General features: G+C 39.3%; 1 protein-coding gene across 5 annotated transcripts in view; it reads left to right on the forward strand.

Annotated features, from left to right (window-relative positions):
* Positions 1-17,583, forward strand: part of CNTNAP4 (contactin associated protein family member 4) — a 253,966-nt gene that overhangs the window by 221,482 nt on the left and 14,901 nt on the right. For 3 of the 5 annotated variants that reach the window (XM_058706373.1, XM_058706375.1, XM_058706377.1), the window contains 4 exons: positions 10,941-11,180; positions 13,532-13,756; positions 15,148-15,281; positions 16,031-16,118. In XM_058706373.1, coding sequence (XP_058562356.1) covers positions 10,941-11,180; positions 13,532-13,756; positions 15,148-15,281; positions 16,031-16,118 — 687 coding nt within the window. Of the gene's footprint in view, positions 1-10,940; positions 11,181-13,531; positions 13,757-15,147; positions 15,282-16,030; positions 16,119-17,583 lie in introns of those variants that run through there. The other 2 variants (XM_058706376.1, XM_058706374.1) reach the window with 2 other exon arrangements.

A 17,583-nucleotide genomic window follows, 5' to 3' on the forward strand; every position in this document is an offset into this window, starting at 1 on the left:
AGATTTGGTAGTTTATAGGTTTCTAGGAATTTATCCATTTCTTCCAGATTGCCCAGTTTGTTGGCATATAATTGCTCATGATATTCTCTTATAATTGTATTTCTGTGGTGTTGGTTGTGATCTTTCCTCTTTCATTCATGATTTTATTTATTTGGGTCCTTTCTCTTTTCTTTTTGATAAGTCTGGCTAGGGGGTTTATCAATTTTGTTAATTCTTTCAAAGAACCATCTCGGAGTTTTATTGTGGTTTTTTTTTTTTTAATTTGTATATCCTTTATTTCTGGTGTAATCTTTATTATTTCTCTTCTTCTGCTGGCTTTGGGTTTTATTTGCTGTTCTTTTTCCAGCTCCTTTAGGTGTAAGGTTAGTTTGTATATTTGAGACTTTTCTTGCTTCCTGATTGAGGAAGCTATCTACTTCCCTCTTCTTCCCGACTTCTCGCTATGTACTTCCCTCGTAAGACCACCTTTCCCGTATCCCAAAGGTTTTGGACTATTGTGTTTTCATTTTCATTTGCTTCCATGTATTTTTCAATTTCTTCTCTAATTTCCTGGTTGACCCATTCATTCATTAACAGGATGTTCTTTATCCTCCATATAATTTGTAGTCTTGCCAGATTTTTTCTTGTGGTTGACTTCAAGTTTCAGTGTGGTCTGAAAATATGCAAAGAATGATCTCAGTCTTTTTGTACTGGTTGAAGCCTGACTTGTGACCCAGTATGTGATCTCTTCTGGAAAATGTTCCACGTGCATTCTAAATGTGTCTTCTGCTGCTCTGGGATGAAATCCTCTGAATATATCTGTTAAGTCCATCTGGTCCGGTGTGTCATTCAAAGCCATTGTTTCCCAGTTGATTGTGTGCTTTAGATTATCTGTCCGTTGCTGTAAGTAGACTGTTGAAGTCTTCTACTATTACAGTATTGTTACCAATGAATTTCAGTAAGTGTGTTGTTTATTGATTTAGATATTTGGCTTCTCCCAAGTTGAATGCAAAAATAGTTACTATTGTTAGACCTTGTTGGATAGACCTCTTTATTTTATTAGGCGATAGTGCCCTTCTTCATCTCTTTTTACAGTCTTTGGTTAAAAGTCTAGTTTGTCTGATTTTGGCCCCAGTATGGCTATGCCAGGTTACTTTTGATGTCCCTTAGCATGACAAATGGTTCTCCACCTCCTCACTTTAAAACTGGAGGTGCCTTTGGGTCTAAAATGGGTCTCTTTCAACCAGCATATTTATGGGTCTTGGCTTTTTATCTATTCTGATGCCCAGTGTCTCTTGATTGGGGAGCATTTAAGGACCCATGTTTTAAAAAAGGCTTAGGGAGAGGCAGGTCACTGGCTGTCAAAGAGCACATCAGGGTTTTCTTTTATCTCTATTTCTACCACACGAGTAGACCATGCTCTTAGGAACAGGCCCCAACCTAGTCATTAAAAAATGACACTTACAAGACGGAATATTAACTTATCAATTTATAACATTACTAATAAACACATCAAGATATTTTTTAAATTTCTAGATTAACATACTTCAATGGGAGTTAAATCATAATTTAAAAAGTTACAATGTGGGGTGCCTGATGGCTCAGTCGGTTGAGCGTCTGACTTCAGCTCAGGTCATTGGTCTCATGGTTCACGGGTTCGAGCCCCGCATCAGGCTCTGTGCTGACAGCTCAGAGCCTGGAGCCTGCTTTGGATTCTGTGTCTCCCTCTCTCTCTGCCCCTCCCCTGCTTGTGCTCGGTCTCTCTCTGTCTCTCAAAAATAAATAAATGTTAAAAAAAAAATTTTTAAGTTACAATGAATTCGTGCAAAGTGGGTGGAAAACTAGCAAAAAATCAATAAAAATTAGAGCTAACTTAGTGTAGCATTTACTGAGACCAAAAAGTAGCTCTCTGTATTCCTTATAGTATATTTCAGTGGAAGAGACAAGAGGCAGCCAATAAAAGAGTAAATAGTAAGATAATATAGTTATTATTTATAACATATGTTGTTAATACACATATATTCTACACACATGCATGTATGCACACATATATCTATGTGTGTGTGTATATATGTATATACAGACACAATTTCAGATAATGATCAACACTATAAAAAGTCAAGCAATAAATTGGGTTAAGGGGCTTCTACTTTCAGCAGGGTGGTCAGGAGAGTGCTCTCTGAGGACCTTACATTTGAACAGAGGCCAGAGGAAGCAGAAGAGGGGAACGCGAACGTCTGGAGGGAGGGAATTCCCAGCAGAAGAACCATGGCTCAAAGCGAAGTGAAGGAGTCAGGGAGCAAGGAGGAAGCCATGGCAGCAGGACGGTAGAGTTGGTCTGAGGGAAAGCCTGTTGCAAATCATGGTCAACTTGACTGGGTCTTGAGACCGTGGTGAGGAATTTGGGTCTTGTTCTGAGGCTCAGAGGAGCGCGTGATCCCATGTACCTTTCCACGTCTTCCTGACCACTGTGAAGAATGTGGATGGAGGGAACAGGGTAGAAGCAGGCCAGGGCAGTGGTCCCTGTGAGAGACGACGTTCGTGTGGGCTGAAGCAGACACGGTGGAAAGCAGAGTCGGGCCAGACTTTAAGTGTACATACACACAACTTGTGGTGGATTTGTTGTTGCTGTTAGCGTGTGACTACTTACTCCTGCTAATCTTCTCGGGGACAAGACACTTCTCTTAGGTCTCTGGGATCCTCACATCATTTCGCACTTCTCAGTTTCAACGGAAGTTAGCTTTTCTTGTTTTCTTCCTTTATCCTCACCTGGAGGATGATTCAAGCCGTTCCCTGACCCTTCAGTCTAGATTATATGCTACAAACTCTATAAAGCGTACTCTTTCAAGGCAGCAAAAGACTGGTGGTCCTTCTTCACACCCTGGAGAAAATATCTCCCCTCCTCCCTTTTCTTCAGTGAGATCCCACCCGCCCCATAATCACACTCTCCCAGGAAATCGGGCTTCTTTGTTCATATGTTCTGTGCCAGTACATGTTAGATGTAGAAGGCACCTTCTCTTGGACACTGTTTCCCCACATATGAATACCTTCCAATATTCTAGAGCTAAGTGTGTTCCCAGAGTCATGACCCTGTGGGTGAGTAGGAGTCTCTCTTCCAATGCAACAGAATTGATCTTCTGGTTCACGGTTTAAAAGGTAATTTCATTCCCCTTACTTACAAGTTCAAGAGTTTAATTTGTAGTTCACCCATCATTCTTAAAATTAATTATGGCTAATCAGTATTCTTAAGTGTGCATAATGACTGTCATTTGTTTTGGGGTGTCAGTATATATTAATGAGATAAATATAACTATAAAGAGTAAGTCTATAGTTCAGTATAACTTTTTTCTCCTAAAAAAATGTTTAAATCCAGACAGTGATGATGATGATGATGGTGATTTCAGTTACATAGAAACACGTCTTTTTAAAAAACTTTTTTTAATGTTTTATTTATTTTTGAGAGAGTGCAAGTGGGGGAGGGGCAGAGAGAGAGGGAGACAGAGGATCCAAACCAGGCTCTGCACTGACATCAGTGAGCCTGATGTGGGGTTGAACTCATGGACGGCAAGACCATGACCTGAGCCAAAGTCAGACGCTCAGCCAACTGAGCCCTCCTCAACTGTAAGACTAAGCTAATGTTAGTCACTCGAAGATAGATTATGTTAGTATCCCAGCATTTAGTCGCTTTTGCCAGAAATGTACCTTCTTGCTTGTAAACAAATTTGGCAGAAAACATTAACACTATTGTGGAATATTTCAAATACCAAATAAAGTCATTTTATAATACGACAAATACGAAACATGAGAAAATTTGATAATGTAGAAATATATTTGTTTGAGATATATCTTTAACACTTTTACCTACAAGTAAAATGTGGATATCTGGATATATGTTAATTTTGATTCCAGTTATATTCTCCATCTCACTGTGCTACCACAGCCTGGTCAATGTTGATAGGTCCACAATGTGGACATTACTTTTTTTTCTTTTTTGGGTGGTGTCTCAGAAATGACTAGTAGGATGGGATGTCATGGAAAACATCTAAGGTGTTTTCTCCATTACTGGCTTCAAACCTCCCTGATGGTCTAGTGGGTAGGATTCGGCACTCTCTCCATTGCTGGCTTCACTCTCTCCTCTAAAGACCAATCATGAAGTGTGTCCACATCTCAGCGTGTAACTCTGAGGCCAGACTAATGCTTCACCTTCTGAACAAAATCAGTGAAAATAAGTAGAAAGCAAGATTAAAACGTGATTCAGCTGGGCAACAATGATCTAGGACATTGAAATGGAAATAAAGGAAATGGTCATTTCAGAGATGGAACTACTTACTGTCAGTCTACACCAAAGAATGATAGAACAGAAGGTTTTTAACAATACCTGCAGTTCCAAACGTTAGAACAAGTATCTTCATCTAAACCAAACTATAGGATTCCGTGCAAAGTGAAGGAGTAATAAAATAATGAACACAAAGCCTTGTATGAGGCAGTGGAAACATTTAACGTGAATGTAATGTGATTAGAAACAGTGAACACCAATGCAGTGACAGTCTCCGCTCCTTCCCCAAATATCCCAACTGTCAGATGGCTTCTCATAATAAAAATGGCAATTCACCCTTTAGTTCGAGCCTTCTAGTTCTTTCCCCATTCTTGTTCTTATTTATGGCACTGAGTCTCTACTGACCTTTTCACATTCTTTCACTTTGTCCTTTGTGTGTGTATGTGATTTATGATGTGTCTGAGTTAAAAAGTCCTATTCAGACATTCTATTTATTACCTTAAAAAATAAGTTTAGTGGCATGATGTTAATTGGTATATTAAACATATGTCCTTGACCTTGTTACAGTGAAGTCTCAATGTCGAGAGTCATTGCTGTTATCATTCACCCGCAAACATTCCCCAACCACGGAAATGATGGAGAGAAAAGAATCAATCATTTTTTTAAGCTGAAATGTGACAGTGGTCATTTTCTATTTTGGTTTGTAAACTCAGCATTTTTCTTAGAAGCTTCTTAAATTAGCCTTGAATTGATTTTCATTCAACTAGCTCTGCAATTTTTGTTTGCAGTCTAAATTCTTTTACTGACAGGTTTTTTTTAAATGGGGCAAACTCCATCTCAATACTTTGTGACTAGGACCTGAAGGAGAAGTAAGAACTCCTGACATGGATGTATAAGTCATTTGCATTGCATTTGAATTGCATCAAATCCACAAATATTTATTGGGCTTCTAGAGCAAACAGTTTCTAAATGCCACACGTGAGGGTTAATGTTGAACTCTGAGCCTGTCGAAGGTCTGAAGTTTGGTGATCACTGTTAGTTGCACATTAGTATCGCTCAGGGATATTTTGGGAAACTGACATGACCGGTACAAAGGTAGATTTATTTACTGTGGATGGGCATTTGTGCACTTGGAAAGTTGGATATCACAAATATATCCTTGTACTGGTCTTTTGGTGAACATATGCTTGTATTTCTCTTGGGTCTCTACCTAACGGTGGAATTACTGGGTCATAAGATGCGCATATGTTAAGCCTTAAAAGACACTGCCAGATAGCTGTTGACCATTTGGATATCCTCCTTTGTGACGTGGCTGTTCAGATCTGTTGCCCATTTTCTACAGGGTTGTCTTCTTCTTTTTTTTTTTTAAAGGTTTATAAGAATTTTGGATTTATTTCAGGTAACGTTATTACAGATTTCTTCTCTCTTTCTGTGGATTGTATTTTCATATACTTTTTTTAGTTTTTTAAAAAAATCTTTTAATGTTCATTTATTTTTTGAGAAAGAGAGCATGAGCAGGGGAGGGGCAGAGAGGGAGACACAGAATCCAAAATCAGGCTCCAGGCTCTGAGCTGGCAGCACAGAGCCCACCGCGGGGCTCGAACCCACGAACTGTGAGATCATGACCTGAGCTGAAGTTGAACACTTAACCGACTGAGCCACCCAGGCGCCCTTGTATTTTCATATACTTAATGGTGTCTTTTGATGAACAGAGTCATTAATCATAATATATTCTAGATTTTTTCTTTTTACTTCTGGTTTACTTTTGATAGGCTAAAATAGTTATGGGAAGAGAATGGCAATAGTTTTATGTCTGAGTAATTTTTCTTTCAGTCTGGTTTTCTTTTGTAGTAAGTATGTTCCCACATTACCAAAGTGCAATGCAATGAAAGTCACATTCCTCTTTAATGTAATCATATCACTTACTTCAATTGTGTTCTCTCTTCCTTGAGATGTCTTTCTCATGATCAGCTTCAGAAGCACTCAGTTTACTTTTGCCTGTTTAGCAAACAGATCTTGGTGACTGTTGCCTGCAATCTGGATTCAGATGGGATCTCTTCAGAGCAGAGAATATGACTAATACCACGAACAGTTCATTTCTTTAAAATGGGTCAGACCAGAGAGGTGCTGTGGCATTGGCATATAAGAAATGTAAATAGACCCACATTTTTCTGCTGTCACTACCACGAGAGCATGTGCTCACCATTGACGTTGGTTCAGAGAACAGCACCTGCATTTTCTGCACTATGATACTGTTGCTTCCCAGCTTCCTATTTCAACCATAATAGTTCTTTGAACCTAAGGAAGAGCTAGTTCTTCCTCCTCCTCCCAGTTCTCCTAGGGTTTTCCTCAATGAGGAACATTCCATGGCAAAGTTATTGCTGGGGTCCAGTCTCCCGGGTCTGTACGTTAATGCATCCCTTCTACGATGCTAAGCCTTCCCCCAGGATGGCTGAATAGACCAGGACTAAAGAGCCAATACATAATCTGTAGAAGACCATGTTTTTCCTTTAATCCCCTCACTTGGTCCTGGGCCCTGCATGCATGTGCAACAATCTTCCTGTTCCAAGCTCATCAGTGGTTAGAGCCTTAGCGGCCTTTCTCTGTCACAGTGCCATGGTCAGGGAGAGCCCCTGTACTCTGCCAGACAAGTTTCTGTAACTTTAAATCTTGAAGAGGTTCTTCATTTCTTTTTTTTTCTAAGGCCCCTGGGCAAATATGCCGTTGTTCCCAATTAATCCTCAATAGTATTCAAGCACAGCACATAAATAATTTGCCATTAAAAAATTAAACGTCTTCCTGCTCCAAAAAAAAAAAAAAAAAAAAAAATTGGCATAGGAAAGAGCCGGCTCGTATTTCGTGACAATAGCATCTGTCGCTTAGACTCACTTCCTGAGAGTAATGAACATGATAAAAGGGTTGGACTCCATCTCTGTTCATCACCTAGCACACCTATTAGGTGCAGATCCCAGTATTGTTATGTAAGTGAACAGATTCAGGTTTTTATTCCTTCACATAGGAAGGTTAGGCATTAGTTTCACAAGATGCCTAGTGTTTGTGAAGTTCCAGAATTCATTATATCTGATATAGCATGGCAGGTAAATTGATAGGAAATTAATTGGAAGACAGTTCCAAACATAATAGCTCAGTGGAAACATCCAGAATCAATTAATCAAACTGCAGCTCATTTTAATTGGACCTACTCTAACCCTGGACAGTTGTTGGAATCTTTAATTAAGCTTTCAAGCCCAATACTATTTACATTGGCCACGTTCTGCGGAATAGTTAATCTTAAAATAAGAAGTTATTAACTTGAAACCTAATGGTAAAGTAAAAATCCTCCACACTTGTAAGACATATATGTTTATGTTTAATTAGACTTTTTTTTTTTGATAATTAAAAATGTAGTTTCAAACTATTTGGTTAGGTAAACATGAACTCTTTGCAAGTTCACAATTCAGATGTCCTGTTTACAGGGCTGGGTGTTGATTTTCTTCTCACTATTATAAATATATGTATCTCATACATGTATTTGAAGGGGGCTGTTTCCTGTTAATGTCCCGGGACCATCCTCTGACCTTCTTGTCCACCAGGTACCTATTTCTATCATTAACCTGATGTGGTAATCATGTGCTTCCCTGTCTGAATCTATTACTAGATCACGTGCTCTTTGAGGGCAAGGTCAGTTACATATAATTCTGAACCTCCAAAGCCAGACTTGATGCCCAGCACAGAGCTACTAAGTAGAGCTTGTAGAACCGAAATGCCGTCCAAACCAAAAACGATCTAAGAAGTAGAAGACAATGAAAATGATCTTTTTTGACCATAGTTTGGTGTTAAAAGAAAGGGACTCCCTTACAATAAAAGGCCAACGGTAGATTCTTGCCCTTTTCTGCCTCTAAGTGAATGTGTGTGTTTTAATATTTCCTCAGCTATGCCCCTGGGTTTGTCCCTGGAATTCTCTATGCCCCTTGGTCCTCATCATCTGGAACAAAACAAAATAGATAAGAATAAATAAGCTGGGACAGATGAAAAGGAATTGTATTCAGTTGTTGGCCTCCCAAGTTATTTAGTTTTTATGATGTCACTGGCAGAAGGAGATCAACTCCTAAATCAGGGAAATGGTGTTACAGAGTGACAAATGCTTAACAGACCACGATTATAATGTGACTGTATACTATAAACTATACACACACACACACACACACACACACACACATATCATGATTTAAAGTACTCTAACGTAAACTAAATATACCAGGAATCCACCTGTAATCCAGACTTCCCAGCACCTGACCCTCCTCCAAAGAGTTCCCGGGCCAAAGATAAAAGCAAGGCTGAAGGCTTCCTTACCCAGGAAAGAAGACTCCAGCAAAGATGCTAAGAGCATTTGGTCCAGGACTTAACTCTGAGCTCTCGACGTTCTGTTGAGATGAGTTAGTGTGAGAATAGGGAGGTCTGAAGCGCAGGTGAACGGCAGCTTTAATGTGGAAGGAAAAGAAGAGGAGTCCTAAGATTAAGGGGAGGAGAGAGGCTTCAAGAATGGAAGGAGACAGTAGATGTAGGAGGAAGGGAACAAGAAGACTGGCTGTTGTTCTGAGACTCTGGGACGAGGTGAACTCCTTTCCCCTGCCATGCCCACGGAAACTGGAATCGGAATATGTCTGGCTGCATACCACACTGCATTTCGATTTATAAATAGCAAGTATGACCCACACCCTGAAGACTTGTATTTGCTTCATAGAAGAGGCACAAACAATGTTAAGTGAAACAACTTCGATACACCAATTTAAGTACAGTTGTTTGCATGGAGACCCTTATGTCTATGAATCTGAATCCTAAATACCATCAGTGTCATGAGCCCCAAATTCTTAGGATTCCTTTCAGTTTCCCCTTCATGGTATTTCATTATCCAAAAATATAGAATTAATGTATTCAGAAATATTCCTTGGGTTTTATCCTCATTCTCAGTTTCGGGGACTCAAGCCACCTCATGGGGCCAGTGATGTTCCTCTCTCCAGCCTTTGAAGCACCCAACCCCCACTCCTATGGCCTAATCCAGTTTAACGAGCCATTGCATTAACTGATTATTAATATCTAATTATTAAGAATCAGTTATTATTTTCAATTGCTGATCAATTAGGTATGATTATAAATAATTGCACAGCTATTTTGCGTCAGGCACCGTCCTGTGTGCTGGGGTGCAGTGTGATTGAAGCGGCCTTCCCCAAAGTGTATCCAATGGTGGGACTCTGATAATATACAAAAGTAAAGTGGTGAAATGTAACACCTGGTACACGGTGACAAAAGGCCAATTCATTTAGGGTCTTTCCAACTTTTGGTTCTGAAAGTTAAGACAACGACAACAACTTTAATTTCTGAAGATAAGGCGATGTTAAGTAATGAAGGCTAGATCAGGAGCTAGCTAAGTGTGGTGGTAGAGGAGGGAGGAAACATGTTCTAGAAAGAGACAGTATGTACGGAGTGGGTCTAACATTCTGGTGGGGAGACAGCCTCATCCATTCACTGACAAAGCTCCTTTGTAGAGGACCCGTGACCATCTAATAATGCCTCTGGGTAGAATCATCCAGACTATTTAGATTAGAGTACTGTTTTCCCACTTTGAGTTCGGAGCATTAATTTTGGGGGTTCCTGGGCACACAGGTGGGTGAAGATCCTCCTAGAGCTTGCATTCTTACTAGGATAGTGCCCAGGAAATGTGGTGGTCAGGTGACCACCTGAATATGATGCACCTGGGAGGCTTGTTGATTGTTTCGATTCACAGCCCTATTTCCAGCCCACAGAATCAGCATTTCTTAGAGCGAGCCTGTATTTTTAAGAAGACTTCCATGTGACATTTACATTCCTTAAAGTTGGAGAGCCTCTGGTGTAGAATGTCAGGGTCTGATTCCACTCAGACATCGTAAACCTCTTCAGGGTGACTTGATAAGTGCATATATGGTCATGTATTATCCAATAAATGCTACACCACCGTCTCTCCATTGACCCCTTTCCCCGGTTTGTTGAGAATCTTTCCAAGCTTAAAATGACCCACCCTGGACCAGTATTTAGAAAAAAATTCACTGGGACATATGCCAGACAAAAGCAGATAATCTCAGTTACCATGTTTTTGATGGAAGAATAACCAAAAGACCCCATCGGTGCACAGTCAAGTTAGAAGAACTCAAGGTGTCTTTCATAATTCTCAGTAAATTAAAACCAGACCAGCATCAGGATCAAGTTTCAATATGAAGAACGAGCCGCACTCACCCACAAATATATGCTGATTTAAAATTGCCAAAAACAAAGTTGGCTTCCACATACGAGTATCAATCCATCTCATTGTTACTTTGCATGAAAGATACAGCCTCATTTTGTTCTCTGAAAGAAAGCAACTAAAAAAGAGAACCTCTCCGACTTAGATTTTAATAAATCATTTTTAGAAAACCAACGTGTAACAAATTCAACCTTGGGAAAAAATGGAATTAATGTTTTATCTTCTTAAATCCTTTCAATATCCTGTCACAAATTTGCTTCCCAAATTATATTGGCTCATCCAACGCTTGCCCTTCCCTGTAAGGCCACAGCTTTTGCCCTTCCCTGCGAAGCCTCAGTTTTGCTGGGTCTTTCAATCCTGAAGCAAACGCCTTGGAACATGTTTCCATTTGCAGTATTTCCCTTCTAGGTGGAACAGCCACCAGACAGAGGGGCTTTCTGGGCTGCATTCGGTCTCTGCAGTTGAACGGGATGTCCCTGGACCTGGAAGAGAGGGCTAAGGTGACCCCTGGCGTGGAGCCGGGCTGTAGAGGCCACTGCAGCAGCTACGGGAAGTTGTGTCTCAATGGAGGGAAATGCAGAGAAAAGCTCAGCGGGTTCTCTTGTGACTGCACCTTCTCTGCATATACGGGGCCTTTCTGCTCCAAGGGTAAGCATGGCGTGGGGCGTCTTCGCAGGAAAACTCATCCGATATGAAGAAAACATCCTGTAGTCATTTTCTGGGTAGCTATTTGAAACCCAAATATTTCCATTTCTGATTTTTTTTTTTTTTTGCCAGTTAACTGTTTCATGCTAATCCTATTTTATTTCTTAGATATTGGCCTCAATTCTTAAAAAAAGAAGAACTATTCATGATAAATCCTCTAAAGTTGCCTCTTGATGTCTTTAAAAAAATTTTTTTTATGTTTATTTATTTTTGAGAGAGAGAGAGAGAGAGAGAGCAGGGGATGGTCAGAGAGAGAGGGAGACACAGAATCCAAAGCAGGCTCCAGGCTCTGAGCTGTCAGCACAGAGCCGGACACAGGGCTCGAACTCACAGACTGTGAGATCATGACCTGAGCCGAAGTCGGGCGCTTAACCAACCGCCTGAGCACCCAGGCGCCCCTCCTCTCATTGTCTTAAAGTGTTAGCTGCTCAGTCTGCTTTTATTTATCCCGTGTTGATGTGCTTAAGTAAATATGCTAACAACCTGTTCCATGGGGCAGTTCTCTATTTTAAAATCTTTAAAGGCATTATTGTTGTTTTTGATGAAGATAGTCAATAATGCAAGGAAATTTAGGAAGTATTGTTTTTCGGATTTTTGCTAAACATATTTCTTTCCAAGAATAAAAATAACTTTGGGGTGCCTAGGTGGCTCAGTCGGTTAAATGACCGATTCTTGATTTCCACCCAGGTCATGATCTCATGGTTTGTGAGTTCGAGCCCCACATTGGGCTCTGTGCTGGCACGGAGACTGGTTGGGATCCTCTCTCTCCCTCTCTCTCCCCCACTCCTCTCTCTCTCTCTGTATCTCAAAGATAAATAAACAAACATTGAAAAAGAATAAAAATTACTTTTCCATTAAATACGGATGCGTAACAAAATAAAGATTACTCTGGCATTTTGCTCTATGATGTGGCCAATGTCTGTGAAGTGGAATATTTTTCAGTCTGGTTCACAGACCTATGTCATGGAAGAAAGAAAGGACTGAGTATAGTATTAAGTGTTGTAGATGGACTTCTCTGAATACACAAACATTTGTTATGCTTTCATAGTTGCTCACAGAAAACTGCCATCCAGCTTAATTCAGTTGCTTTATTTGCGTGTGTCTGGGCTACTGAAGGCTAACAAAAATCGCCTCCAAATTGAAGCAGCCCCTGCTTTGCACAGAAAGCATTTGGGATTAGTTCATGAAAAGTGGGTTAAAAGTCCTCCACTTTTGACCAGAACTAAGTTACTATTTAAAATGTGCCTGTGATAAACAACTCACCCCCTGCTGCTATCATTCTAGAAGGTTTTTCACATTTAGAGGTAGAGTGGAGACCACTTCTTCCCAAGCACTTGTCTTCCTTTTCTGAATCAAAATGATTTCTAGTTAAGCTTGCTAAGTGCAGTCAGGAATCCTACTCTGCATATCATACTGACTATAAAAAGGTTCATTATAATAACATAATGAAAGAAGCAAACAAAATAGTCCTCCAGTGCCAAGGAACGGAGACGTTGCTGTGTTACCCCGTAAGCATCATCGGCTACTCACGTCCCACAACTGGTCTTTTATAGTAACGGAGAGAAGCAGGATTCAAGGATCCAGTGCTGGTTATTCCTCCAGATCCTCTTTTTCATGCAAACGTATATACATATGTACATAAATGTGCGTGTATATAAGTGTATATATAGACATGTATATGTGTGTGTGTGAATTTGGGATATTAATCTCACATAAGTAAAGTACTATGATTTTGTAAAACTGAAAGAGGCTGGAGAGTTCCTTATGTTGATCACTGCTACAAAGATGCCCACTGCCCTCCCCTATTAACGCAGGACTTGGCTTCTTCTCGTAGGGCACAATAAATAGGGGAAAGTGTTTAGGCAAAAAGGAACATTTCTGCCTGTTGATCCTGGAAGGTAAGAGGACCCCTCAAACTTCCTTCCTTCCTATTATAGGAAGACTAGTGTATTCTAGTTACAAAATAATAGATGGGACCAAAAATTTAAATAAGAAAATGGACGGTAAGGGAGACGAAAGTCAAGCAGCCTGGTTTATGTCTGATGTCAGAGAGGAGAACGTTATGCTTGTAATTAGAAGGTTAACTAGTAAATTAATTACATATAATTCTAGCATAAAGCCATTTCAAGGACCATCATAAGAGCTCTGTTAATTTTCTGTGTTATTTAATTCTCGTTTGGGGCGATTTGTTGTATCTATATAATTTGATATTTTTAATTAAAAATATATCAATATAGCTGAAATAAGATCCTTGTATTTAATTTTTTTAACATAAAATGTGTGTGTCATTTCAGAGATCTCTGCATATTTTGGATCTGGCTCATCTGTGATTTACAATTTTCAAGAAAATTATTCCTTAAGTAAAAATTCCAGCTCCCACGCTGCTTCGTTTCATGGCGACATGAAGCTGAGCAGAGAAATGATCAAATTTAGCTTCCGAACAGCGCGAGCACCAAGCTTACTGCTTTATGTGAGCTCCTTTTATAAAGAATACCTTTCAGTTATCATTGCCAAAAATGGTGAGTGCTTTTTAGAGGCGAGAGAGAGAGAGAGGGAGAAAATTAAATTAGAACATTAGATTAGTAATAATATGGATCGTTCTGATGTTCTTGCCTCTCAAACTGCAAACAGGAAGAAAAGCGTGCCTATACTGTCCCATAAATTTAATCTAAAAGGATTCTTTATAAAATTATTAAGATAGTTTTGTTACAATTTTGATAATTTCGCATTTTCAATGTTAACTTGTTATTTATGTAAAATACTTCCTGTATTTTATTATTGTTGGAAACTCTTTACTATCCCATATAATATCAGTATCAATTTTGTGGTTCATTTTCAAATGAGATCCCTATTTGCATATAATAAATATTTCCATCAATTAAAAGTAGAGACATTTGGGGGGAATGTTAACAACCTAGCATTATGTATAAGAAAATGTCCACAAAGTAATCTGTCGGTTCTAATCATCAGCAACAAAATTGTCATGGGAAATGCTGGTACATTACTGCAGGGCAGTGGCTTCTGGGTTAGGATGTGTGTATGCTACAGAAACTTTGTCGCAGAAAACCACTTACGGATATTTTCCTCCTCCCTGTATCCAGATTAAAGATAGGAATCCTGTAGATAAATTGTCTGAGTGAGGAAAATAAATTTATAAACCTGAATATATCATTGCAACTAAAATAAGTATGGCCCAAGGGCACTGAACACTAAATATACTTTAATGAGTATATTTACCACCACTGTGTACCTTTTGAACTTGAAGCATATCTCTACATTAAGATATTTTCTTTGTTAAATTGGAGATACCCTGTGAAATAAAGTAATTGGCATCTTTGCAGGCAGCTAAGTGAGTAGCATTAAGTCTCACGGTAAGTTTGGCTCAAAACTGTTCATTTCATCCTAATTTCATCCCAAAATCCATGGCTGTGACCACTTGGAAATATTTCTCATCTTTAATAAAACTCCATTTGCTTATAAAAATTCCATTAACCAATTGCGTCATTGGAGTGGTAGATGTATTTTTAAAAAGATTATAGAAACAACATTATTGTAATATTCCACAGTAGTTTGGCATTTCATAATATAATAAGGTGTATTTTTTTTTTTTTTTAAGGTAGAAGCTAGTTCAGAGATTTGCTTGTGTTTAACTGCATATTTGACTTCTAGGGGAAAAATTCAAGATTTGCAGGAAAGGCTGCCTATTAGTAACATGCATGGTCCTGATCTCAAAAATAGTGCAGTTTGACATAGGAGCTGACTTCTGGGAATTATGAGGACAGGAGGCATCCAAATAAGCCGTGAATTTTCCACCAGAAATTACTAACTAAAAAGAGTACTCCTGAGTTTTTATAAGTAGCTCTTTAACTACAATTTTAACTGAAACTGTAACTTCTCTCCCCTACTTTAGGAAGTTTGCAGATCAGGTACAAGCTAAACAGATATCAAGAACCTGATGTCGTTAACTTTGATTTCAAAAACATGGCGGATGGACAGCTTCACCACGTAGAGATCAACAGAGAAGAAGGAGTGCTCTTTGTAGAGGTAATACAGGAAATTCAACAGAAGCAGCGGTTATAGTTAGGATTCCCCAGCATGAAGGACCGCCGGCCGAATCGTGATCATGAATAGACTGAAGGCATTCTTTCAGTGCTGCTCTCACACAGACCATGGACAGACCCTCAAATGTGGTCTCGTTTTTGAAAGGATCAAGGTTCTGTCCAAGATATTATTGCTTTGGATACTGAAAAATGCTACACTTTCCTCATTTGTTTTACATTGCTCAGGAGGGAAAGCCGACTAGCTTATCATATGTACCACTAGTGGGGCCATCGCAGCTCTAATGAAACCAGTGGAATTACTCACTGTACCAGCTGTGGAAGCAAAGCACGAACGTTTTGGCCCTCTACACAGAGGAAGACTTCTTAGCTGAATGACTCAGGTTAAAGGGCCAAGCTAAGTAAAAGTATTAAGGTGAAAATAACTCGTCTATATATTTTTTAGCTTTACCAATTTTGGATTTCTCATACAATGGAGAAAATTAAAGGGATATAAGGGGCCAGAAGGTGGGGTGCACTGTTAGGATAGAAAGGAAAATTTAGAAAATATCATTCACCTTTGTGAATGGCTCTTTAAAATTTGTTGTTCTCAGTCTTTGGGGCCACACTAAACTGCCTATTTTTTATCTTTTTTTTTTTTTTTTTTTTTTTTTTTGTCTTCCTTTGCCCTCTGTCCTCTCCTCAACAAAATGGCGTCCGTGCGGATGCTTGCATTCTCACGTAACAATTCTGTAGATTGATGACAACGCAAGGAGACAAGTCCATCTGTCATCGGGTACAGAACTCAGCGCCATCAAGTCTCTTGTACTGGGCCGGATTTCAGGTAAGGAAAGGAACAGCCTTTCCCTAATTGCGACGCATAAAGATCAGAAGAGTCATACGGGAAACACGCGTGTGCACACACATAGGCCACACACCAATTTATCATCCCGAAAGAAATCTTGTCTCGTTTTAATTATAAAGTCGGTGATAACGGAGGCGGAAACTCTGCCTTCTCAGGTCTACTTTGTGTGACCCTGTGCAGGGACGTCTTGCTGAGCAAGCCCTGCCCTCTGATAGTAATGCCACTGTGCTCTCACGTAATGAAACGTGATACAGTTCTCACACTTCAAAAATAGAAGGAAAGGTAGAAATAACAGCCTTTGTATCAATCAGCTGCCAAATATACAAGCTGTCTTCCAATGATCAAACCAGGACTAGGCCTAAAAGAGAAGGTAGGGGAGAGCAATGGCTTTTGTTCTAATTAGTAAATGTGCTTTAGGTTCTGGCTTGGGGCCTGTTTGCCTTGTTGAGATGTGGTGGTGGCCAGCCGCTCTTGCCGAAACCCAGTGTCTGTGCCTTATGATTATTAGTTATATCCAACCGTTACTTCTGATTCTTCGCACTGAAGTAGAAACGTACTCTTGCCATTTTAACGTCAAAATATATATACATTTTCTTAAACTTGCCCACGGGGACTACGCAGAAAGAAGGGCGGTAAATTTTGAAAGGGTTTTCTTCCTAGTTGCAAGTAAATTATAAAGAGGAGTGGTATTTCATCTTATTTGGGAGGGTGAGGGGACTTCTTGTAGCTTGGTTTTTATTTCTTGTTGGATATTTGACAGTAACCTGCAATATTTTGTCCCTTGAGAATGTTTGATTAAACCCATGGGTGAATGATCAAAATATTGGCCCTTGAGCGGGTTAAGAGTTAAATTTATAAATATTTATAGGCCCTCTAGGACCGTGATTAGCCCCCAAAATCGTGTGCTCTCATCCTCCAAACAGGGGAAATGTGAATTGCATTGTTCTCCCTCAGTATGCTAGAGTGGACGTAAAAAATACGTGCAAAGTGCTACTTAGATATTTGGAAGCTTAACTGAAAAATTCCAAGTGAGTTTCATCATGTAAATTATGTAAATTCAACTGTAGTAATAAAAAGAATCAAAGATATATAACAAATCTTGATCTCAGGAGTTCCTCATCTAGCAGGGTCTGAGACGAGGCATTACATAAAAATGTAAAACACAAGATAGAAAATTGTAATAGTTACTATGCCTAATGTTAATACAATCATAGTTTTAAGGAAATAAAATCTTCAAATTTAATGCCAGCATTGCTGATGAAAATACTTTTTGTGAGTAGAAATATGTTAAGTGTATTATAAAACAATTGGGAAACTTATCTGCATTCTATTAGGAGGATTGTATTAATGACACAGTAGAATAATAACATTCGTTATATAAATATTTGTTTCCCTTTTTGTAAATGAGTAGGGAGATTAGTAGGGAATTAAAGATGTTAATGTT

The sequence above is a fragment of the Neofelis nebulosa genome, chromosome 17 (assembly GCF_028018385.1).
Source record: "Neofelis nebulosa isolate mNeoNeb1 chromosome 17, mNeoNeb1.pri, whole genome shotgun sequence".
NCBI classification, from domain to species: Eukaryota; Metazoa; Chordata; class Mammalia; order Carnivora; family Felidae; genus Neofelis; species Neofelis nebulosa.